Below are 25,742 nucleotides of genomic sequence, written 5' to 3' on the forward strand. Positions count from 1 at the left end.
AACTGATCTCAGATGCAACTGAAGCCAAGCTTTCAAAAGACACACCCCGCTTCTACAAAGTCACCTTCATCCACCTCAGTCAAACAATCTAGGTGCCAAAGCCCAAGGATCCACTCCCTCTCCACTTGGCATTCAACCAGGCCACTCACCTGTGATGTTTCAGACATCCGGGTAATTATTTAGCAAGTAGATCAAGCAGATCCAGACCACACTGCAAAACCTTCCACCTCCGGCCACACCACCAGAAACTTTCACCCTGGACAGAGCTTAAACATGGAGATTGATCATTGGTCTGCTTGCTGAATAAATTACCTGGATGTTTAAAAACCAAGCTAAATTTGGGTGACAAAACACCTAAGGTCTTAAAAATGAATCTTCCCTAAAGCAAACTTTTCCCCAGACCATGGAAACACTAGTCTTTTTTTCCGTTGGTAATTATAGAACATGTTAATTTTACCTTGAAAATGTACCGCTCAAAAATAGTTTCCTCTTGGGTTAGATGGCTCTTACATTGTAGTAGGCATTGCTGTAAGAGCCTAGGACAGGTGATGTCAATTATCACCCACTCTCCATAGATCTTGTGTTTTGCCTCTGGTTCTGCTTGAAGTGATATTAAAAATGTTCAAATTTTTTGAGCTAAATGAGCTGCTAACATGCAGCAGGACTTACATGGTTTTGATGTTCCTCATGCTGCCCCTGGCAATGCTGCCCAATTCCAGGTATGTCATCGGCCCCTGTGCTTGCCAAGACCTATGAAGATCTTTAGTATGGTCAGGCTTTAACCACCTGCCTACCGGCCAATAGCTATATATAGCTGCCATAACCCTGGTATTTTTTTAAACTGCAGGCGGTTGGCTTTCCGATAAGGGTGGTCCCAGCGGCGAATTCGCCGTGGGATCACCCTTCCGGGATAGCGGAAGTGGTGCCCCCCTCCCGCCGCATCCCTGTCCTTTTCCCCGCTTACCGGACCCGCCGGCAGCAGGGAAAACTATCCGGTCCCGGATCCTCACAGACAGAATGTCGAGTGAGGGCAAGCTTGCCCTCACTCGACTCTATGGTCTTGGAGGACCGGAGCGACGGCAAACGTCGTTGCCTAGCAACCGGCTTAAAGGTCCCTTTTTTTTTCATTTTTTTTTTTCTATCTTTTAGTGTACTTGTGAGATCTGAGGACTTTTTGACCCCAGATCTCACAAAAGAGGCCCTGTCGTGCCTATTTCTATTACAAAGAATGTTTACATTCCTTGTAATAGAAATAAAAATAATCAATTTTTTTTTTTTTTTTAAACGGTGTAAAAATAAAAAATAATAAAGAAAATAAATAGAAGAAAAAAAAAATTAAAGCACCCTGTCCCCATTAGCTCTCGCGCAGAAGCGAACTCATACGGAAACCCCGCCCACATATGTAAACGGTGTTCAAACCACACATGTGAGGTATCGCCACGATCGTTAGAGCAAGAGCAATAATTTGAGCCCCTAGACCTCCTCTGTAACTCAAAGATGGCAACCTGTAGAATTTTTTAAAATGTCGCCTATGGGGATTTTTAAGGACCAAAGTTTGTCGCCATTCCGTGAGTGTGCGCAATTTTGAAACATGACATGTTGGGTATCTATTTACTCGGCGTAACATTATCTTTCACATTATGGAACAAAAATTGTGCCAACTTTACTGGTTTCTTATTTTTTAATTGAAAAAAGTGAATTTTTTCCAAAAAAATTGCGTTTGGAAGACCGCTGCGCAAATACGGTGTGATAAAAAATATTGCAATAATCTCCATTTTATTCTCTAGGGTTTCTGCTAAAAAAAATATATAATGTTTGGGGGTTCTAAGTAGTTTTCTAACAAAAATAACTGATTTTAGCTTGTAAACACCAAATGTCAAAAAAAGGCCTAGTAGGCAAGTGGTTTTAAACTGCTGAACTGTTTTCCAGTTATTTTTGCTTAGAGAATCTGGTGGTGGCCTTTCCATAAACTTGAAGGGAGGGATTCTAGACAAATGCTAGATTGCCAATTTTCCCTAAACACTTTATTTAAAAAAAAAAATCTTACTTTTTTTTTACATTTGTTCCTTTATGTATGTGTTTTTATGTGTGTATCAATACAGATAGATCCTTTGAAAAATGGCGCAGGACCGAATTACCATGGTAATCCAAGCTTCTTTTCATGGTGGAAGCCATTGTGTATACATGCAGGACACACAGCAGTAGCAGGTTACATGACACAGGTGGATAGCTCAAGATATATTGGAATAGACTGCTGCAGAATGCTTTCCATCGCAGACAAAATAATTCATGTACTCTCATAGTGTGTTTATTCGGCTGTAATATGTAATGAGGTGTAATTTATATACTAATCAGTGTATGGTAACAGCAGGATGATTTCCATATTAATGCAATATTTTATTATCATTTCAGGCAGAATTTAGCCATCCATGTAGTCAATTTATGTGGAAGCCGAGTGAACAGCCAGTTGAGCGCTGCTTAGTGGCTGTGGGCTCCAGTTACACATAGGAAGAAAACGCAAGTCTTCCTTTGTATAATGCAATTTCCTATCGCAGATTACACAAGGTGATACGATTTTTTTTTTTTTTTTTTAGAATTAAAGCAAACCTGTAATAGAATAAAAGCAGCAGAATCCGACAGCTGGCATCCTAAGTTGTACATACATTTCCTTCATTCATCTACCCAGTGCCACCTGAAACACCCTGTTTCTCTACATCTTGGTTATGGAGGCCATTGATGTTTCATGTCCTCATTTCATAGAACAGTGCCTAAGTGTCCTGTCAGCAGGCTTAGGCATTGTCACTTGGGGGTGTGTGTATTTTTTTTTGTCAAATGCAACATTAAAGCGGAGTTTCGGGCACAAAATCAACCTAATCGATTTTGTGGCCATCCGCTTGCTTTGCTTCACCTGTAAAGGAATTGGATAGTTAGGATTATTTTTTTTTTTTTTTTTACTTACCTTGTAATTGTAGAAAGAAATACTCACCTATTTTCCACTTCCTCCCTCGGCGGCCGCGGCCCGCGCCGTCACTTCCGGCTTGCAATGATTCCTGGGAGCTGAACGTCATCGCTCCCAGGAATCAATGCGATGGCACCGGCCCCGCTCGTCACTTTCGGCGCGACGCCGCATTCCCTGCTAAACAGCTTCTGGGCATGCCACACCGGAATGCGGCGCCGCACCGGAAGTGACGAGAGGGGCCGGTGAAGGCGCATTCTGGGAGAAGAAGACGCGGAAGAGGACGCAGAAGAGGATCGCGCTGGCTTCAGCTGCCCACAACAGAGATGGCAACGCTGTAGAAGAAATTTTTTAAGTGAGTATTTCTTCTTGCGGGTAAGTGAGAACCGGGACAGATCAGAGGCTAGCCATTGTGGAATGTACTAGCCCTGACTGTCCCGGGGGTATGTTAATTGAAAAAATGTTTCTGTGCCCGGAACTCCGCTTTAAGACCGCATTCACGCTGAAGCGGAACGACTCCTGCACGACTTCGGGGGCGACCTGGGAAGTCCTGTGCACCGCGACTTCGGCGCGACTTGCACAGACTTCACATAATTGAAGTCAATGCAAGTCGCTCCGAGGTCGCCCCGAAGTAGTACAGGACCCTTTTTCTAAGTCTGAGCGACTTGTGTCGCTCCTATTAGACCGGGTCCTGTAGAAGTGCATGGACCGTGACTTGTCAGGCTGACAAGTAGCGGCAGTGTGAGACTCAAGTCTCAATCTGTATATGCATTTTAGGGGGTCTCTGGATGGTGTTTCAATGATGAGTATGAAGATACATTATATGTGTGTATTTATTCAGGAAAGCCTGTTAATCATCAGATTAATATGATCTTGGTATCTGTATATCTGTATCTTAAAGAGGTTGTAAACTCAAAAAAAAAACCCTGCAAGACGAAGGCATAATGAGCTAGTATGCATCACATACCAGCTGATTATGAAATGCTTCCCTTGGAACGAAGCCACCGCAGTGCTGCCCGCTCCGCAGTGACATGGCCGACATGTTCGGCCATCCTGCTTCCTTACATAGTTACATAGTTACATAGTATTCCTGGTTCGCGTCCTCCGTACATCTGATTGGCAGGAGGTGCGATGACATCACTCCCGCGCATGCGCAAGGAAGCTGTTGTTCACGGCACAGGGCTCTGAAGGAACGGCACGGGTGGCCGTTCCTTCAGAGCGCATGCGCATATGGCGTTATCGGCTGCATAAAAAGTAAATATCTCCTAAAAGTTTAGGAGATATTTACAGTACCTCTAGGTAGGCCTTATTATAGGCTTACCTATAGGTACAAGTTATAACAGTGGGTTTACAACTTCTTTAATCGTACAGTACAGGATACAGGCTGGATAGTCATAGTTATAGGCTGGTACTGTCAAGTGATTGGACATTGGCAAAGCTTTTGATGACACGTCCCCTAGGTGTTCACTTTTTGACCTTACCCCACTCAGAAGATGTATTTGTGAGGCCATGGGTTCAAGGAAGCCAGTCACTGTATTTAGGAATTGAAAGAAAAGATCGGTTTGATGTACCGTAAATAATATTAATAATTTTGTGATTTCCTTTAAAATAGCCTGTTTGATTGCGCGGCACACTCAATGTAGAGGTGAAAGCATACCCCTGTGTCCCTAAACTTGTGGTGCAGGCTGGTCCTAATACCAACCCAGGGGGTTAGTATATGTAAAGAGGAAAGGATCGTTGCTTCTCCTTACCAACCCAGGTTAATAAATTATAAAGAGTAGCCTCAGCCTACATGTCTCCACCAAACCACACACCCTGATGCATTTAGCCCACCCCACGGGGGGGTTTAACCACTTGCCAAACATCCACCGTAGTTTTACAGCGGCAGGTCAGGTCTGTCCCGTGAAACGCTGTACCTGTACATTGCTTCCCTAGACCTCTAGTGGGGGCGCACACGCCGATTGGCTACAGTGGAAGCCAATCAGCGGGTCTGGCAGCCGGCATCGTGGGCACCCACGATTTCTCCCTGTGGAGACAGAACTACGGTCTGCTGTTGTAAACACAGTAGACTGCTGTTCTGTCAGTAATGAACACAGGGATTCTGTGTTCATGCAGCAAGCCCTTCCCTTACAGTTAGAAAGCACCCCCTAGGGACACATTAACCCTTTGATCGCCCCTGGTGTTAACCCCTTCTGTGCCAGTGTCAGTACAGTAACAGCGCATATTTTTAGCACTGATTACTGTAGTAATGTCACTGGTCCCCCCAAAAGTGTAAAAAAAGTCAGTTAGGTGTCCAATGTGTCCTCCGCAATGTCGCAGTCCCGCTAAAAATTGCAGATCGCCGCCATTACTAGTAAAAAATAAATAAATAAAAATGACATAAATCCTTCCCCTAGTTTGTAGACGCGATAACTTTTGCGCAAACCAATCAATATATGCTTATTGTGATTTTTTATTTCACCAAAAATATGTAGCAGAATACATATTGGCCTAAAATGATGAAAAAATTAGATTTTTAAATTTTTTTTTATTGGGAATGTTATATAGCAGAAAGTAAAAAATATTGTTTGTTTTTTTTTTTTTTTTCAGAATTGTCGCTCTTTTTTTGTTTATAGTGCAAAAAATAAAAATGGCACAGGTGATCAAATACCCCAAAAGAAAGCTCTATTTGTGGGAAAAAAGGACATTCATTTTATTTGGGAACAGTGTCGCACGAACACGCAATTGTCTGTTCCAGCATACTTTTACCCCCTTATTATTGTCTGTGAGTACCTAAAACAAATCTTCTGTATTGTCCCATGAAATCTGGGGCAAATTATAGAAAAAGCAGCAAGCCAGTCACATTAAGGCCTCTTGTACACTGCAGCTTGAAAAAGCTTAGTGCAGCTTTTTTTTTTATTTTTTTACGGAGCTAAAATACAGCCTGTTAATTGTAATGTGCCTATGCACACAGACGTGTGGAGGTCTCCGATGGCTGTCAGTACTTCCACTGGTCAGTGCTGGGTCCGTGCAGCTATACGTGACGAGTACTTCTGGGTGCAGGGGGATTGCCAAGGCAACGCGTTTGGGGAGCATGTGCTCCTTCTATCAGGCCTTTCCCTTCCCACGGGGAAGTTTGCTCCACAGTGCCATACATGCTTAAACGTATATTTAATTGTGAGTACCTGTGTACCTTGTCTAATAAATTGCTTGATGTGCTACACTTAGATGGCGCTTGTGTTTCCTCTCCAGTAACCCACAAGCCCGTTCTTGCTTGGAACACTGAGCAGCCGTTTAAAGGAGCCAGCACAGGAACATCATCAAGGACATAATTTGAACTTTTTATACTACCCTTATTGTAATTTTTAATTCCCCTATTACACAACATTATCCATGGGATGAAGCCTATTCCATGTTCTTTGCGCCAGTATGATGTCTCATGTTTTGCTAGCAAATGATCAGATGATGGAAGTCAGCAGAGCTTCTGCTCATTTTCTTAGCTCTTGAGCAACTGCTCTTGCAGAGTGCAACAGCATTTTGCAAAAAGTGCACAGTCAGTTTGCCTTTAGTAAATCAACCCCTATGTATGAGTAAATGGAGCACAGATTTGTTAAAGTGGAGTTCCACCCTAAAATGTTACTTTGGTCCATCTTCTTGCCCCGGGTCACCTGTAAAACAAATGGATACTCGCAATTTTTTTTTTAACTTACCTTGTTTTAGAAGAACATATACTCACCTTACTTCCTCTTCCTCTCTCTGCGGCCACTGCGCGTCGTCACTTCCGGGCTTGCAATGATTCCTGGGAGCTGAACGGCATCGCTCCCAGGAATCAATGCGCCTGCACCAGCCTCGATGTCAGTTTCGGTGCAGGCGCCGTCCTACCTTGCTAAACAGCTTCTGGGCATGCCCAGAAGCTGTGCAGGGATGACGCTGCAGCCCCGGAAGTGACGGCGGGGCCGGTGCAGTGCATCGTGGGACCAAAGAGGACGCAGAAGAGGATCGCGCTGGCTTCAAGCTGCCCACACCTGAGATGGCAGCGCTGGACAATACATTTTTAAGATAAGTATTTCTTCATGCAGGTAAGTGCGGCCTGGGACAGTTCAGAGGCTATCCATTGTGGAATGTACTAGCTGGAACTCCGCTTTAATTTTTCTCGAATGAACTGCAGTGGCACATAGTAATGATGACCCCTGATCAGAGATGAATAGGTAGAAGCTAAGCAAGAGCCAGTTAGCCAGATCGCTTTATAGTGGCTGACTGTCCTGGCATGTGTTGGTTGTGTTTCCTGATTATTGCTCCTAGCAGCTTTGAATATTGGATCGAAAGAGCAGAGCAATGAACTATAAACATTCTCGTCCAAATATTAGCAATTCAACTAGATTTTCAATCTGGAAAGGTTTGCTCTCACATCAAATATGATAATGTTATGCAAATCAGGAGTTCAATGTCAATTGAATCGAACGCCACTAATTGTAAAATATATGTAGTTTTCAGCACTGAGTAGAGAATTGTCATTCTTAGGAGAAGCAATATTGAGTTTTGTCACCAGGGATGTGAAAAAGTTAGCCTGATGTCAGATAAGTGTCAGAGTGAGTGCCGTTGTTCTAAAACCCCTGTAGGGAGGCACATTACAGCAAACTTTCTCCCTTTGTCGCAGTGCATAACCTCGTCTTAACTTGACCGTCCTTGCCTTCATGTTTCTCAGTCGTATACCCTGAGCATTTCGTTTTCCATCTGTCACTGTTTTGCTATAACTGGCCATAGTCTTGTAACTCCTAGTATCCTAGGTATGTTTTTATATTGTGATTATTTTTTTCTCCTATTTTATTACAGCACATTTTATATATTTTAGAGTAAATAATCCTTTATCATAGACTCTACCCCAGTGGAGCATATAGTCTGATGCCCCTACAGTCATGATACAATATATATATATAGAATAGGTGCAGCAATCATGAAAAAAAAAAAAAAAAAATGATAATCAGAAAATACATTCACATATAAATGCAACAATTATTATAATGTGAAAAAAGTCTATAAATTTGAGTGAAAAAAACACCACAATGTGTAGAAATGAAAATGTCCCACAAACAAAATAAGTTATAAGTCCTTCTAAAGAAGACGGGTTCCCCTTTAACAGAAGAAATAGCAGGAAAAGCTACCAAAACTGCACTCTTGTATATAAATCCACCTTATCGAATGATGAGACTACCTATAACAGATGGTCAAAACATGCTCTGTGTATAATCACTGCAGCAATGGAACCAATGACCTTCCATAAATGCTCAAAATATCCTCCAAACAGGTCATGTGAAACGGAAAGAGACTCTCATAGTGTAGTAAGTAAAGGGATCAATTTAACATATAAAGGATTAAAACTACCCACCCAGCCAAAAGTACAACAAGCATAATCATATAGTCGTAAACAAGCATCAAAACTCCCTCCTCGTGCCGCCCGTTTGTCCAATTTTGGGTCCCGGCTGGCGTGATCGGATTGCGTCACCTATACTGGCCCCACCCGCCACGTTTCGTCACAGCGGGCGCCTTTAGGTGGAGTGGCCGTGACGAAACGTGTCAGATGGAGTCAGTGTAGGTGATGCGATCATGCCTGCCAGGACCCAGAAGTCTACGAGCGGTCAGCCTGAGGAGGAAGTTATGATGCATGTTTATGACTATATGATTATGCTTGTTATACTTTTCACTTTTGATTTTTGTAAAAAAAAAGAGAGGGGGAGACCCATGCGCTACCAATGGGGTAAATGTGAAGGGATGTAAAAAGATGGGATAATGCAGATAGTGGAACACCCAAATCAGCAGCTGATTGAGTAGTGTCACCACATACTTGCTAAACTGTATTTAAAAGGGGAAAACCAGCGCTCGATTTCTGAAATGGTGGACCAAGAAAGTAGCAATAAATATGTGAGATATAATAAGATGGATAAAAGGGAAAGAGATAAAATAACAAATAAAATTCTGATTGAAAAACACATCCAGTGCTGTGTGCAAGATATCCCAAAAATCAAAGGGACACAAGGGAAAATGTCCAAAATACAATCCTAAATAAGACCATAAATCAATCCATCAATCAAAACGAGCAGTAAATGTGCTAGCAGTGCAAACTGTGCAAATAGGCAAAACAAGTGCTGCAGTGCTATATACCAATGTGGATATAAATAATAATGTGACCAACAATAAAAGAATGTAGAACAATATAATGGTGCTAGCAGTGCTAGATGTGCAAAAAGCCAAATAATAATAATAATATAATAACAGGTAAATGAAGAAAAAAGTTCATGTGCAATGTGCTCCAATCAATGTGCAAAATGCTATAAAGTATAGTGATACTAGTGACTGTTCATTAACATTCCAGTGACTTTTGTGATTATCACATCCAGTGGCAATGGTGTGCTGTTATTCGTGAGCTTATCCAAAATCAAGTGCGATAGCTGCTCACCTCCATTAACACTCAAATGAGCGTTTTGGTGCAATAAATCACCATAAGGGGCATCAAGGTATTCTCCATGGTGTAGGGGCTTTCAGATGTGGACAGGTTCCTCAGATCCTTCTCCTTCTATGGACATCTCCTAGGACACTCACTCATCCAAAGATAATGACAAAGAGGGGGGCTCTCATAGTGTAGTAAATTGGTGTTTTATTAATAAAAGTTATGAAAAGAACTTACAATTTAGTAAACAAACACGAGCTGCAAACAAACCGCCGTTGCGGTGTACTCCGATGCTTCCGATCTCGGCCGTAGACCGAAAGTGACGTCACCCAGCTTCTCTCGACGCAACAAACACGTGACTTTCTCAAGGGGAGGGGAGTAGTTTTAATCCGTTATACAGTATCTCACAAAAGTGAGTACACCCCTCACATTTTTGTAAATATTATATCTTTTCATGTGACAACACTGAAGAAATAACACTGCCAATAATGTCTAAACAGCTGGCAACAAAAGTGAGTACACCCCTAAGTGATAATGTCCAAATTGGGCCCAAAGTATCAATATTTTGTGTGGCCAGTGCCACTATTATTTTCCAGCACTGCCATAGCCCTCTTGGGCATGGAGTTCACCAGAGCTTCACAGGTTGCCACTGGAGTCCTCTTCCACTCCTCCATGACAACATTACGGAGCTGGTTGATGTTAGAGACCTTGCGCTCCTTCACCTTCCGTTTGAAGATGCCTCACAGATACTCAATAGGGTTTAGATCTGGAGACATGCTTCACCTTTACCCACAGCTTCTTTAGCAAGGCATTTGTCATCTTGAAGGTGTGTTTGGGGTCGTTATGATGTTGGAATACTGCCCTGCGACCCAGTCTCTAAAGAGGGGGATCATGCTCTGCTTTAGTATGTCACAGTACATGTTGGCATTCATGGTTCCCTCAAATGAACTGTAGCTCCCCAGTGTCGGCAAAGCACTCATGCAGCCCCAGACCATGACACTCCCACCACCATGCTTGACTGTAGGCGAGACACACTTGTCTTTGTACTCCTCACCTGGTTGCCGCCACACACGCTTGACACCATCTGAACCAAATAAGTTTATCTTGGTCTCATCAGACCACAGGAAATGGTTCCAGTAATCCACGTCCTTAGTCTGCTTGTCTTCAGAAAACTGTTTGCTAGGCTTTCTTGTGCATCATTTTTAGAAGAGGCTTCCTTCTGGGACAACAGCCATGCAAACCAATTTGATGCAATGTGTGGCTTATGGTCTGACAGGCTGACCCCCCACCCCTTCAATCTCTGCAGCAATGCTGGCAGCACTCATACGTCTATTTCCCAAAGACAACCTTTGGATATGACGCTGAGCACATGCACTCAACTTCTTTGGTCGACCATGGCGAAGCCTGTTCAGAGTGGAACCTGTCCTGTTAAACCACTGTATGCTCTTGGCCACCGTGCTGAAGCTCAGTTTCAGGGTCTTGGCAATCTTCTTATAGCCTAGGCCATCTTTATGTAGAGCAACAATTCTTTTTTTTTTTTTTTTCAGATCCTCAGAGAGCTCTTTGCTATGAGGTGCCATGTTGAACTTCCAGAGACCAGTATGGGATAGTGAGAGCGATAACACCAAATTGAACACATCTGCTCCCCATTCACACCTATAGTAAAGTGTCCTTTCTTTAGTGTTGTCACATGAAAAGATCTAATAAAATATTTACAAAAATGTTAGGGGTGTACTCAATTTTGCGAGATACCGTAGACATACTGCCAAGACAGAGGCTTGATCTGTACGTACTATGTACTGCAATCAAGATTTATACTGTTTTCACACCTTTTGTGTGAAATAGCAATTCAGCTGTACAGACCTTCTAATAATTTCCTCGCCCTTACACCTGCATTTGTAGAAGATTTAAAAAAACAAAAAAGTTTGTATTAATAAGTCACTGATCTGCAAACTGTGGTTTAAACTTGTTTACTAATTATGTTTTTAGATTGAAGAAATAATAGACTTTTAGTTGTAAAATTATTATAAAATCAATACAACTTAATTTATTAATATCGCATAAAAACATATTCAGATTCTATTCTACATCTTAATAGTGTATACATGTCCCTGCCCAACACCCATTAGCTGTTATAGTGATGTAAACATAATATTAGATAAACTATGAACTAGTTAACCACTTTAAAAAATATTAACTTAAAAAAAAAACTTAGATAGGTAGTAAAATCAAAATTAAAACAGCGCTAGCATGTATACAATTGAATATAAAAACTAAGACATGAATATTATAATGTGCTATAAATATATGCAAATGAGTAAATCAATTTAAGTGAAAAAAAAGTCCTTTCATTAAAGTGATCAATAAAATCCAAAGTGCTCCAGTGCAGAAATAAAAGTACAAAGTGCTCCAGGTGACTGTAGGATGCCGTGTAGTACCAGGTGTTTTCTTATATAGAGCTGGTCCTAGTCACTGTATATGGAGCTGGATCCATATTCAGCTCTAAATGTCTACACCGGTGGTAACATTGGAGGGAATTGAGGAAGAGTGTTTTTCAGTAAGGTGGGCTTTAGATTCCCTCCAATGTTACCACCGGTGTAGACATTTAGAGCTGATTATGGATCCAGCTCCATATATCCTACAGAAGAACTCCTTGTGAAATATGTAGGGGTTCCCTGGCAAGAATCTTCCTCCTTAACTACATACGCTACTACATCTACATTATTCATCATGCTTTGAACAAGTAGAGAACTTCATCACTTCTCCGCCTCTCCTCTCATGGCTAAACCCCACTGTAAGCGTTGAGTCTGCATCCCTTGTATCCTCCAGCATCCAGCTTATTAGACTTGACTTATATATGGAAGGGATGCAGGGGGTAGGAAACTTCACACCAGTACTCCAACCTCTTGAGTGTTGTTCACGAACCAATCATATATTGTATTTTGCTGGCAATGATGCCCAACATCCCAAAGAGGAAAAACAATACAATAGTGGAGAGGGGAGGTGAACGCAACCACGTGAGTAAGATGCTGCAGAAAAAAAAAACATTCAAAGCCAAAAACAGCAGCTGTAAAAACGTGGTGCTTGAGGCCTTAGAAATATTTTCAGGGAAATAGGTTACAGGGCCAATAGGTATTGGAGGTGTAGTAGCGGATTATTTTCAGATAATAAGTTGATTTGTGTCGCAGTTGTATACGCTATATTGTTTTCTTTATTTGCTATTTTTTCCCCCCACGAGTGGAGTTACCCTTTAAGCTACTTGATGTAGGAGTACATTTTTGAGAATACCTTACTGGATTAACTTTTCATCTTTGCTAGAACATGCAAACCACAAAGTACATTTGTTTCCCAAATTAAATTGTATTTTTAGATTGTATGTTATAAAGAAAAGCCTAGTCATGCTAAAGCTAAACTCCAGGTGTTATCTTGATTGCTTACTTGCATTGGTCCAGTTTGAACCAAGGTGTGTTAATTGCATACCCGAGGAACCAATGGGGAAGCTACTATTCACTGTTGGCACTATCACAGCGATAGCCATGATCTTACGAGGTCCTGTATCAAGCGGCTACCCCACTGCACACTGACCACCGGAGGTTGCTCACTCAGCAGTGCCACCGTACTGAACACATCTATTTTTTTTTTTTAATGAATTGATTGAACGAGGGGAAGATTATGATATCACCACCCCTCCTCTCCATCTCTTCCTACCAGAGAACTCATGTATTCATAAAAAAAAAGGTGTTCTATGAATGGCAGCAGTGCCAACTCAGCGACCCCTCTGGTAAGTATAAAGTGGGGAAGCAGCTCAGTACAGGATCCAAAATATCACAGCGATCACTGTAGCACCGACTACTACAGTGATTGCCAACTTCCACAGCGGTCCCTCAGGTATGAAAAAATGATACTTTGTTATTGGTCCAATGTTAGTATAACATTTAAGATCATACCTGGAGTTTAGCTTCAAGTTGATAAATAAGGAAAGGGCTCTTAAACATACACACATGAGCAGCTGTATCTGTACACATCTAAACATTGAGCTGCACATTTGAATTATAGTGCACATGGTCATATTCCTCTTAATGCAATTCTTTAGAGCAGGGGTCTCCAAACTGTGGGCCAAGGGCTGGATGTGGCCTTTCGCTTTCCTTTATCCGGCCCTTGGGGCTCTGTTCCTTCCACTAACACTAATGATAGGGCCCTATTGCTCCCACTGACACCAATGATGGGGCACTATTCCTCCAACTGACACAGATGATGGGGCACTATTCCTTCCAACTGACACCGATGATGGGGCACTATTCCTCCCACTGAACACTGATAAAGGGGTACTATTCCTCCTACTAACACCAGAAATGGGGAACCAATTCTCCCACTGACACCAATTATGCGGCATATTCCTCCCGCTTACACCAATGATGGGGCACTATTCCTCTCCATGGACATGAATGATGGGGCAGTATTCCTTCCATTGACATCAATGATGGGGCACTAGTCCTCCCGTTGACACCAATGATGGGGCACTATTCCTCCCGCTGACACCAATGACAAGGCACTGTTCCTCTTGCTGACACCAGTGATGGGGCAGTATTCTTCTCCACTGACATGAATGATGGGGCAGTATTCCTCCCACTGATACCAATGATGGGGTACTATTCCTCCCACTGACAACAATGATGGGGCACTATTCCTCCTCCCGCTGACACCAATGATGGGGCACTATTCCTCCTGCTGACATCAATGATGGGGCAGTATTCCTTCCATTGACATCAATGATGGGGCACTAGTCCTCCTGTTGACACCAATGATGGGGCAGTATTCCTCCCGCAGACACCAATGACGAGGCACTGTTACTCTTGCTGACTCCAGTGATGGGGCAGTATTCTTCTCCACTGACATGAATGATGGGGCAGTATTCCTCCCGCTGACACCAATGATGGGGCACTATTCCTCCCGCTGACATCAATGATGGGGCAGTATTCCTTCCATTGACATCAATGATGGGGCACTAGTCCTCCTGTTGACACCAATGATGGGGCAGTATTCCTCCTGCTGACACCAATGATGGGGCACTATTCCTCCCGCTGACACCAATGGTGCGGCACTATTCCTCCTGCTGACATTAATGATGGGGCAGTATTCCTCTCCACTGACCCTAATGATAGGGCACTATTCCTCCCGCTGGTGCCAATGATGAAATTTTTTTACTCCCACTGACTACCAAGCCTATGGCATTTTCTACTCCCGCTTGCCACAGTTTGGCTCCCCTAAAGCTTCAAGGGCAATAAACTGGTCTTTTGTTTTGAAAGTTTGGATACCCCTGCAAAAAACATGCACTACAGTAGCAACACTCCAGAAAATAACAGTCTGTTTTCTTTCTTTTTATTTTTTATATTTGAACATGTAAAACTTTTGACAACATTGCAATGACTTTTAGGGAAGCTGAAAAAAATTAGCACTTATGATAGATTTTCTTTGATAGATTTTCAGAAGGGGTTTTATGTTGTTTTGTATGTTCTGGAACTGAAGAAACAGTGACAGCCTTGGCAAATATCTGTGATTTGACATTATCGCATTAATAACACGTCCATCCTTCAAAGCATTTTTAAGCATGATCTGTATGATAAAGGGCATCGGCTTAATTACAAGCTTGCTTAATTACAGCTGTGTGGAAGCTCGTTTGTTTAGGAGGATGCTAATTACACTGCTGAGCCCTTGGCATGGGTTTTCCTCTCCGTATTCCATACAGTGGCACAACGCCCAGATGAAGCGGCTTCAGTTTTAATGACTGCAGGTGACACCGAGACGGCTTGTTATATCGAGCTGTTCCCGCACATCATGGTTTGACAGACATGTAGATGAGAAAGATGTGGGCTGGCTTAGTGCAGAGGAGACCCCTTTCTTTTTTTTCTACATTTGTCACATGGAACATGTTTTGTGGGTCAGTGGCCAAACTATTTTTAATTGTGTGTTGGTGACCAAAAGTTTTTTGCTGTTTGTTTAAAAGTGGTATTTTCTCTAATGAGAATTTTATGTTTCAGCAATGGATGGTGTTCCCTTTATGATATCTGAGAAGTTTGCCTGTGCATCAGAAGCGGTAAGTAGTCACTTTAGGATCATATTTTGAAAGGAAAGATGTACTCTCAGAGCAGAACATTTCCACTTGGCTACCTTCCTTCCATTGCAAGGACGTTTTATTTTTTGTAAATATCAGACTTTAGGTCGATTCCCGCTTCTACTGGACTTTGTAGTCTGAAGTGTAGATGGTAGGCTCTCTTGCAGTCTGGGCATCTCAAAGGTTCTATGTAGGATCTCTACTAGACAGATTAGACAGCCAGGAAACTGGTAACAAATACTGCATTGAACTGAAAGGGCAACCAAATTTCCTTTTGCTGATGAGTAAGGAAATGCCAGGAAAGGAGCTTAGGAGAGCCAGTTTGCGATCACGGTAAACTGGTCAGCATTTTCTGTAGGGGGTCTCACAGAAAGCAGAGTCTCAAAGCATCAATTCTAAAGGCCCGTACACACGAGTGGAAATTCGGCCGGGAATTTTCGTCCGACGACCGATCTGCCGATTTTCGGCTTGTTAGTATGGTGCTCTCGACAACCAACTCCGACTTTTCAGCCGAAAAAATCCTGGTGTGCAGGCTATAAAATTTTTGTCCTCCGTCAAAACACGTCCGATTTTAGTGCAGTCAGTACAGATTTCGAGGGGGAAAAATCTTATGAGCAAGACTGGGCATGCTCAGAGACGAAAGAACACATACAAAGCAATCCAACACATGACGTCACTTCTGATGTAGAATTCTGTCATGCTGGAAAATTCGTGTGCAGTCTAGAGCACATTCCAACCAATGGACACGCACTCTGGACAAAAGACGGACGACCGGTCGGCGGAAATTCGTTGCGTGTGTACAAGGCTTAAAGGTGAAGACGGTTGTGATGTGTGGTGTGTTCAAAATGTGACCTGCAGCTATGCCTCAGATAGACTAGTAGGTTAGTGCAGACAGAAGGGAAGTCACAGACAAGCCTTTATGAAACATCATGTGATCAAAGGAGTCCTGTAACCAGTGGCAGAGTGTGGCCAGGGTTGATCCAAGGTCCAATACAGCTCTTTATTATTTTTTACAGGAATCATTAGGCACTAACTTTACAAAATTTAAGGGAGACAGTACAGCTACAAAACAATTCAAGACAAGTGTATTAGGATGGTCCTGCTTGTAAGTGCTTACAAAAAAGGGGTTGGAATAGTGATACCAATGGTAATAATTGTGATGGGATAATTACATGGAGAAAGTAAAAGTTAAATTGTTTTGTAGAGACGGGATAGGCTTTCCTGAAGAGATGGGTTTCTAGTGATCGTGTAAAGGTGAAAAGAGTAGAGGATAGCTGAAGAGATTGGGGTTAGGGAGTTCCAGAGGATGGGAGAGGCTCCAAAGAAATCTTGAAGGTGAGCATGGGAGGAGTTGACAAGGGAGCTAGATGCCTCGTTTCCACTGAGCGGTACGGTTCAGTACAGTTCAGTACGGTTCGGTACGGTACACCTTGATCAGGCTTGCGTTTCCACCGCCAACAGTACCTAAGCTCAACAGTACCTCAACAGTATTGCTCCACCCTGTTGGTACGGTACTAATGTGCTTGATACCCCAACGAAAGGGTACCAAAAAAGTGGTAAGGTACGGTTCGGAATTAGGGTAACATTTATATAAGAGTATATAAGTCCTTGGAAGTCAAAGAGTGAGTATATGCTTGAGGTCACTTATGTATTTGCTTAACCTATAACATAATTTGTAAGTCCAAGTAGTTACCCTTAATATGTTTTTATATTGGTTGCCATCTAGAATGTACAATCTGCCTATGCTGGGTGTGTAGACTGTGTAAATTGATAAATATTGGGTTATTACTTAGGCCTTCCGGTGAAGAGATGTCAAGAGTACACATCCCTGGTGTCTTCAGATTCTCTAGTCTTTTTAAGTACATGAGAAAGGCATGGCAGTATTATTCAAGATTGTAGGCACTGAAATGTGTTGTCACATTGTTACAGAAGGACACCAGCAGATGACATGGCTCCCCAAATCAAATCACTGTGAAAAATTTAGCATTTCATTTGTATATCAAGGTCCCAGAGTCTGGAGGAAGTCCGGAGAGGCACAGAATCAGTTGCATGAGGTCCAGAGTGAAGTTTCCACAGTCCCTGATGATTAGGGGAGCCATGTCATCTGCTGGTGTTGGTCCACTGTGTTTTATCAAGTCCAAAGTCAGCGCAGCCCTCTAGCCAGAAATTCTAGAGCACTTTACGCTTCCCTATTCTGACCAGCTTTATTGAGATGCTAGTTTCATTTTCCAGCAAAATTTGACACCTGCCCACACTGCCAAAAGTACCAATACCTGGTCACATGATCATGGTATCACTGTGCTTGATTGGCCAACAAACTTGCTTGACCTAAACCCCATAGAGAATCTGTGGGGTATTGTCAAAAGGAAGATGAGAGACACCAAACCCAACAATGCAGATGAGCTGAAGGCTGCTATCAAATCAACCTGGGCTTCCATAACACCTCAGCAGTGCCACAGGCTGATCACCTCCATGCCACGCCGCATTGATGCAGTATTCATGTAAAAGGAGCCCCAACCAAGTATTGAATGCATACTCTACTGTACATGGACATACTTTTCAGTAAGCCAACAGTTCTTGTACATGGACATACGTTTCAGTAAGCCAACAGTTCTTTATTGCAAATCACTTTTTTTTTTTTTTTTGTGGTCTTATGTAATATTCTAAATTTCTGAGATACTGAATTTTGGGTATTCACTAGCTGTAAGCCATAATCATCAAAATTAAAAGAAAGAAATGCTTGAAATATATCACTCTGTGTGTAAAGCATCTTTATAAAATATGAGTTTCACTTTTTGAATTGAATATGGAATTAAATGAACTTTTTGGTGATATTCTAATTTTATGAGATGCACCTGTATAAGGAGAAATTGCGTTGTGCTATTCAATGTAATCTGCCCTAAAGAAGGGTACATTTTTGATATTTAAATATAAAAGCATACTGCTATGCATATATTATATCATTATGAAGGTGTTATGAAGTATTGTTTTTTAGGGATCTGTTTAAATATGGATATTTTGGTGTACATAACCCTTTTTTAAATATTAGACACAGGAATACATGGCAATGGGATACAGAATTCATTCTTATTGTTGTGATTGTTGAAATTCCTTTGGCTTTTCTGCCCTCAAGTGGTCAAATAGACAAACTGCAAGTCTCTTTAGTTGTGAGTGTGAATGTCAATCAGAGCTTGGAGTATTTATTAATTGCATGTGTCATCATATACTTTGATTACTTAATGTCTCCTTTTTTTTTTTTATTCATATTTTAGATGCAGCAGGTTGACCTTCTGGGAATTACAATCAAGTCTCTGGCAGAAATAGAGAAGGAGGTAAGAAAAAGAAAATAAGAGGCTCTGTTGCACACTAATTATTATTATTATACAGGATTTATATAGCGCCAACAGTTTGCGCAACGCTTTACAATGTGAAGGAAGACAATACAGTTACAATACAGTTCAAAACAGGAGGAACTAGAGGGCCCTGCTCGTTAGAGCTTACAATCTAATGATCTATATGATTACCGTACCACCAAATGCTCCAGGATTTTGAACCTGGGAGTAATTTTAAAGAGGTATTAAACCCAAAAACAAAAATGCTGCATATTGCAGCTTACCAATCCCTAGATGTGATGGTTGCATTATTTTTTAGCCTTTTTTTCACTTTATTTTCACCTAGTGATCCAGCCAGCAACACACTTCCTTTCTTAAGCTAAGCTTACACTTGCGATTGAGGGGGCAGTAAATACAGGTGGTTGAGCAACATTTTTACTGCTCCCCTTAAGCTACCAAGCTTAAATGAATTTCACACCCCTGGATGTAATGGGGGTGGAGCCTGGAGCGTGACGTCATCCCGCGGCCATCTCGTATAGCAAACCTTTTATTTGGTACAACACATTTTTTACAATGGAGAACATTAGATGTGGTGTGTTCTGTTCCCATTTCTATATATACGATCGTGAGCTCCGAGGCTGATATTGCACCATAGGAGGCCCTGAAACATCAGACTCTAATCCCTATCTCCCTCAAAGGGAACCACAGCGAGTTCTGACCTTGGTGGCAATGCAGAGGTCATAACAGTAAGATGAGCGGCACAGGTGTTGGGCGGTCACTTTTTGGAAGTATCACATAGTGGGGGAATATTTGCTATTTTTGTGGGCACATATTTTTGTTTTTTTATGTTATTTTTTATGTTATTGATTGGCAAGAAGGATAACCACATTATTGAACATGCGCATGTATGCACTGTATTGATTGCTTTTTTTGATATTTATGCTTTTGTGCACCTATCTATGATCTTGTTTGGTTGGCACTATACTGTTCGTTCATTGATTTAATATATTTTGATTTGCGCTACACTATATGTTGTAATTTATATAGTTTTGCATTTAAGTGTGGTGAATTCTCTTTGTTGGTGAGAGCAGCAATTCTTCTTAATAATAGATTATCCGTTTCAGCTGCGCTAATTACATTTACATATTTTGAGCTAAACAGGGAATCCGTGTGTATACCTGTGATGCAGAAAGTATTATGCTCCCTATCGCATTCAGTAGGCAATACCAAAGCGATTGGGGCTGTGCCGCAACTGCCCTGCAAAACTGGCACAGAGGAGTGGGCTTTTAAAGCTTAAAACAGACATTGAGGAGGCGACATGACACCTCCCAGCCACCTGCCAAATGCCCATTGAAAAATTATTCACAGCGAATCACTCTTCAGAGAGCCAGTGAGCGCTTAGGGTGGCTCCACTTTTTGGAGGAGCAACATAGACATCTTTGGACAGCAGCATTGTCAGTCTTGAGGGAAGTTGTGTTAGATGCACTAGCAGATTTAGATGAACTTAACTAACAAATTAAAACACTTTTTATATGCAGTTACAGCAACTTTTTTTTTCTTTTTACATGAATGAATAAAAGCTGACCATTGTAAGTCCCCTGGCAGTGTTTATCTCAACCCTCTATCTGCCACTTTTACTGGACAGCTTGGTCTGTTAAACAAAGTTGAAAAATAACATACTTCCTTTCCAGGTTAACAGGGGGAAAATAAAGGAAAAATAATAAAGAATACCAATCAGCCACCCAGTGGTGTGGCATGGGGGGTGCAGCTGGTACTGTTACCCGGGCGCACCATTTAGTGGGGGGCATTTAGTCCTGCCTGTCCCTCATGTGCTTGATGTGATGCCCCAGTCTGCCCCATTGTTGTCTGTGGAAGAAGGGCCAAAGCGTGTTACAAGAAGGGCAGGAGCGTGTGTAATCCACTGATGGAAATGGGACTGGGCACTGACATCGCCGGCCTTCCTCCAGAAGAGGGAAGAACCTGGTGGAGAGAATGCGAGCAGAGTTGTGTTCCATGCAGACAAGCCAAGGCATCAGCTTTCCCTGTCTGTCTCCCCAAGGCCATGCCATGGCGGGCCGACTGCAGGAGAGGAGAAGGAGGAGACGGAGAGGAGGGCTGCCAGTGATCTTTGGGATCTCAGTTTGTCACACACACCAGGTGGAGGGAAACTGCTCACAGCACTCGGGACTACACAGAGGGCCTCGTGTGTAAGTACAGAGGATGCTCTTCCTGCCTGGCTGGGAAGACACAGGAGGGGAGACTTTGTGTGGGGGGTGGGGTGATCATCCTTATTGTCCCCCATCTTTTACCCCTCCTGCTTCCCTGGTAGTGGTGGGGAGTCTCCTTGGTTACAGCAGAGCAGCCAGCCAATAACCCCAACGTAACAACATTATTAAGGGCTACTCATTATTTACAGCCAGAGTCTCTAATTGGCTGCCTGCAGCCTTTTATTATTGGTTAAATCAGAGATAGCTCCTTGATTACCATAATCAAAGAGCTATCTCAGACTCAACCAATAATAAAAGGCTGCGGGCAGCCAATCAGAGTCTAAGGCTGTAAATAACGAGGAGCCCATAATAATCCATCGCATCAGAGCAGACAGCCAATAACGCCTACGTAAACTACATTGGGATTAATTGCTGGCTGCTCTGCAGTGACAGATTATTAAGGGGTTCACAGCCTGAGCCCCCTGTACCTCCCATGGCTCCAGGTGAGGGGGTACAAAAATATGATGAAAGAAGAGACACTATTCCCCACCTTCCTGGTAGTCTTTTCTTTAAATCCCCCTACTTTATGTCTGGGTTATTATTGGCTGCTTGCTCTGCTGTATAAGGGCTCTTCGTTATTTACAACGTGAACCTCTGATATCTGAAAAGATATCTCTTTGACTACTGTAGTTAAACATATATCTCAGATTCAACTGTATTTCACACTTTCTGGATTCCCCTGGGTTACCTGTAGCAACTGTATGCCGAAATCTTATCACTTTATGTTCTCAGCTCAGTCAATGATCAGTCTAGGGGTTGTGTTTTTGTTGTTTTTACTCTATATTGGGATACTCCACGCTTTGAACTATTCACAATTCTGAGGACCCTAACTTGAGAAGGTGGCAAGGCCGCTGCTTCATCCTGCCACTGGATGAATATGAGGTAAATGTTCCGGTTTGTATTTCTCTTGTACTTTCTCTTCAGGGCACTCACCTAGCACCCTTTCTCTGTACCAGCTAACAGTCGTCCACTGACTGCACTTCCCAGAGTGGTCCCCTTCCTGGGCAGACCCCTGGGCAGGATCCTTTGTACTCACGATACTGCTTTCCAGATTCTCGCTGTGCCCCAACTCCTCAGTCGCCTCTCCTGCACATCTCTTGAAAGAACAAATTACAGTCCCGACAAAAGTCCATCCATTGCCGTTGGCAAACCATCACTGTGACTCTTCATCCCTCTCTCCCTAATCCCTGTAGAGCAGGCATCACTCTCCTCCTTGACAATCCAGCACATTTCTTGAGGAAGCAATGGAATTATTTTGGAAGATTTCTCGGCCGTTGCCGTTACCAACCGTTGCGGTAACCCAGGACAATATCCCGGACGAGCCCCCACCCTCCTTCTGGCTTCCCGCCAAAGACCTCTACCACACGTGCCCCTGGCTTTATATACCCCACCCCACAATGCACTGAGACAAATGTCTGTGCCATTCCCTGGGGCTGTAACAAAGCCTGTGTGTCATTGGCCAGGTTTCCTCCACTGTCCAACGTGCCTACCCATTGGGCACAATGGGGACACTCCCTCAGACCAGATGAATCACACACTGGGCACACTGAACAGACCTAACTCACAGATCCTGCTCTCTGTTAAGCAGAGTGCAAAATAGAATTTACGTACTGCTCCTCTGATAGGCAGACAGAGCCAAAAACTATACTCACTCTCTAGCACCTATCTAGGAGGGTGCTATGCAACCAATAATAAAAGGCTGTTGGCAGCCAATCGGAGAGTCAGGCTGTGAGTGGAGGAAACGTTTGCATTTCCAAGGGAAAGTGCTAAAAGTCCACAGGTTAGGGGGGCACAAATTACTTGCCTTCCCCCGCCCCGGGTGCAAACAACCCCATGCCACTCCACTGCACCACATCTTAGGACGGCCGCACAACCAGCCTGCCTATAGATTGCCACTGGTTTTCCCGCTGAACCAGCCGAATTTTGATCTGTTTATGTCCAGCTTTAGAATTATTAAGCTGCAATATAGTAAAGTTTTTTTTTTTTTTCGTTTTTAGGTTTAGTATTGCTTAACCTTCCTAGCGGTATTCCCGAGTGTGACTCGGGGTTAGATTTTAGTGCCAAAAGCGGTAACCCCGAGTCACACTCGGGGTAGCGCTAAGAAGATCGCTGGATGCTGGAGGAGGTTTTACTTACCTTTTCTCCGGGATCCAGCGAAGACTGCGGGCTGTGTGCGGCGGCGGAGCTCTCTCCCGATCGTCTGCGAGCCCCGGCTTCCGTCTCCGGCGACGTGACGTCCGCCGGGGGGTGGAACCGGCGGCAAATTCGAATGTAAAATGCACCAAACACACTGATATCGTTCAAAATAAAATAAAATCACATTACATTACCCCCAGTGCCCTTTCCTGCAGTTTTACTGTACTTTTTATGTAAATATATGTATATATATATATATATATATATATATATACACACACACACACACATATTATATATATATATATATATATATACATATATATGTATATATATATATATATATATATATATATATATATATATATATATACATATATATATACATATATATGTATATGTGTATATATATATATATATATATATATATATACACATATACACGTATATATATATATATATATATATATATATATATATATATATATATATATAATATGTATAATAAATGTATACAGTTGGTTTGGGCTGCTCATTCACAAGAATTACATGCTTTCAGCACCTAAAATAATGGTACCGCTTTCAGCACCTAAAATCCAAAAGAATCATACCGCCAGGGAGGTTAAACATTTGCAAGTGGACTGATAAGATTGTTTCCCCCTTTTCTCTGGGAAATCAGCTGTGACTGTCCATTGTTATTACATTCACCCGCCACTCTCTATGCAATTATTAAAGCAATGCACAAGCTGGTCACATGAGTTGTGAACATACGGTTGTGTATGAGCTTCATGAGACACAGCTTGGTATTATTTGTACATTGTCACAGTTTCTATATGTTATGCGCCCCTGTGGAAAATAACCTACATCATGTTTGCAATAATCAGTGTGGGTCTCAAGGGAATGTTTTTGGTTGGAAATACAAAAATGAAAGGAGGGGTAACCCCAAATGGTGAAAGGAGGGGGTAACCCCAAATGGTGATCACTTTCATGTGTAACAAATAAAAAAAAAAGAACATGCAGGAATAAAATAAAAATGTAATGGCATTGTTTGCTTCATGCAGGGAATTCTGCAAAGAACACTCTGTAATTCTTCCCTAGCATCTGTTTTTTTCATGTAACAGACCAAACTGTCCATCATACCTACTCCTCTGTATTTTATTGTACTTCTCTATACTCCATTCTTTTCACCAAGCTTCTGTTCCCTAATGGTGAGAGATTCATCTAGATTATACTTGCTGTTTGCCGCACATATCTAATTTGTGTCTTTTAAGAGCTAATTAGTGTGGACTTGACAACTTTATGTGCTGAGCGAGGAGAAAGCTTTTTGAGGGGGGGGGGGGGGGGGGTCCTGTATGACGGTCTCGCCATCAGTTCATCTACACATTTCAACCCATAAATGTCTACAAAAAGCAAAATCTAGTGGCTTCTCTTTAAGGAAGAATGTTCTTCTAGTATGTCTGTGTAAACCTCTTCCATCTCAGCCCCGACGTAACTTTAACTGGGTCTTGGCACTCAGGGAATGGTGAGGACTGTCTGATTTTGTGACAACTGTGATTGGCAGTGACAGCGGTCACATGATCGGGAGTCAGTCTATGACCACTTGGTCACTCTACAGGGGATCACACAGTGAGCACACTCTTAGTACAGAAACCTTAGCCATCCATGGACCCATATGTGCAAATTTGTGTTATGTGGGCACCAAAAGGTTAGCTAGCACTATTTTTGGAATCAGTTGAATACTTTTATACAGTATCTAAATACATATAGTAGACTAAACAGTGGGTATGCATGCTAGGTGAACACTGTATCCTTTGAGAATCTGATATTACATTTTTGTGGTTGATGATATCTTATTTTAAGCCCAGATTTAGTCATTCTACTCTAAACTCCTCAAAACAGACCTGTGATTGGTTACTGCGAGTTTCTCAGATGATCGTTCTGAGCACAAAAAACATTGAGGCCGAGCTTCAGAAAAAAATAAAATAAATACAAATGAAACAGCCCATTAAAAGATTAAAAAAAAAAAAAACACTTTTGCTGCTATTCTTTCATTCTGGAGATTTTCCCCGTAGTGCCAACATCACTCATTTCCTCTGAGGCCTTCTGGCCCAAAAAACTTAGTATTTCACTGTGATGGCCCTGGCCCTCCTCTGTGATGTTAAGCCTACGCAATGGTTGTGCTGGGTTTACTGTTTTGTGGTCCGTTTTGTCCTTGCATGCTTGCTGTGTGCATGGTGTCATACCAGACCCCTAGGTCTGTAAATTTACCCTAGCAGTTCCACCTTTGTGCAATAACCAGAACCCACTCCTAATCACAAGCTGGCACTGAAGACTTGCCTGAACTGAGCGAGGGGCTGTTCAGACTATTAGTGCCGGTTCACACTAACGCGTCACGACTTCGGGGACGACCTGTGAAGTCACGTGCACCACGACTTCGGCACGACTTGCACGGACTTCATATAATGAATGTCTATGCAAGTTGCTCCGATGTCGCCCCGAAGTAGTACAGGAACCT

The 25,742-nt window shown here is 42.4% G+C and overlaps 1 protein-coding gene across 3 annotated transcripts in view; it reads left to right on the forward strand.

Moving 5' to 3' along the window:
• MVB12B (multivesicular body subunit 12B) overlaps nucleotides 1-25,742 on the forward strand; it is a 362,644-nt gene that overhangs the window by 323,325 nt on the left and 13,577 nt on the right. For all 3 annotated transcript variants that reach the window (XM_082264505.1, XM_082264504.1, XM_082264503.1), the window contains exons 8-9: nucleotides 15,419-15,474; nucleotides 18,765-18,824. In XM_082264505.1, coding sequence (XP_082120631.1) covers nucleotides 15,419-15,474; nucleotides 18,765-18,824 — 116 coding nt within the window. The remainder of the gene's footprint in view (nucleotides 1-15,418; nucleotides 15,475-18,764; nucleotides 18,825-25,742) is intronic.

This window comes from Pelophylax lessonae (genome assembly GCF_965119305.1).
Source record: "Pelophylax lessonae genome assembly, chromosome: 7".
Taxonomy (NCBI): Eukaryota; Metazoa; Chordata; class Amphibia; order Anura; family Ranidae; genus Pelophylax; species Pelophylax lessonae.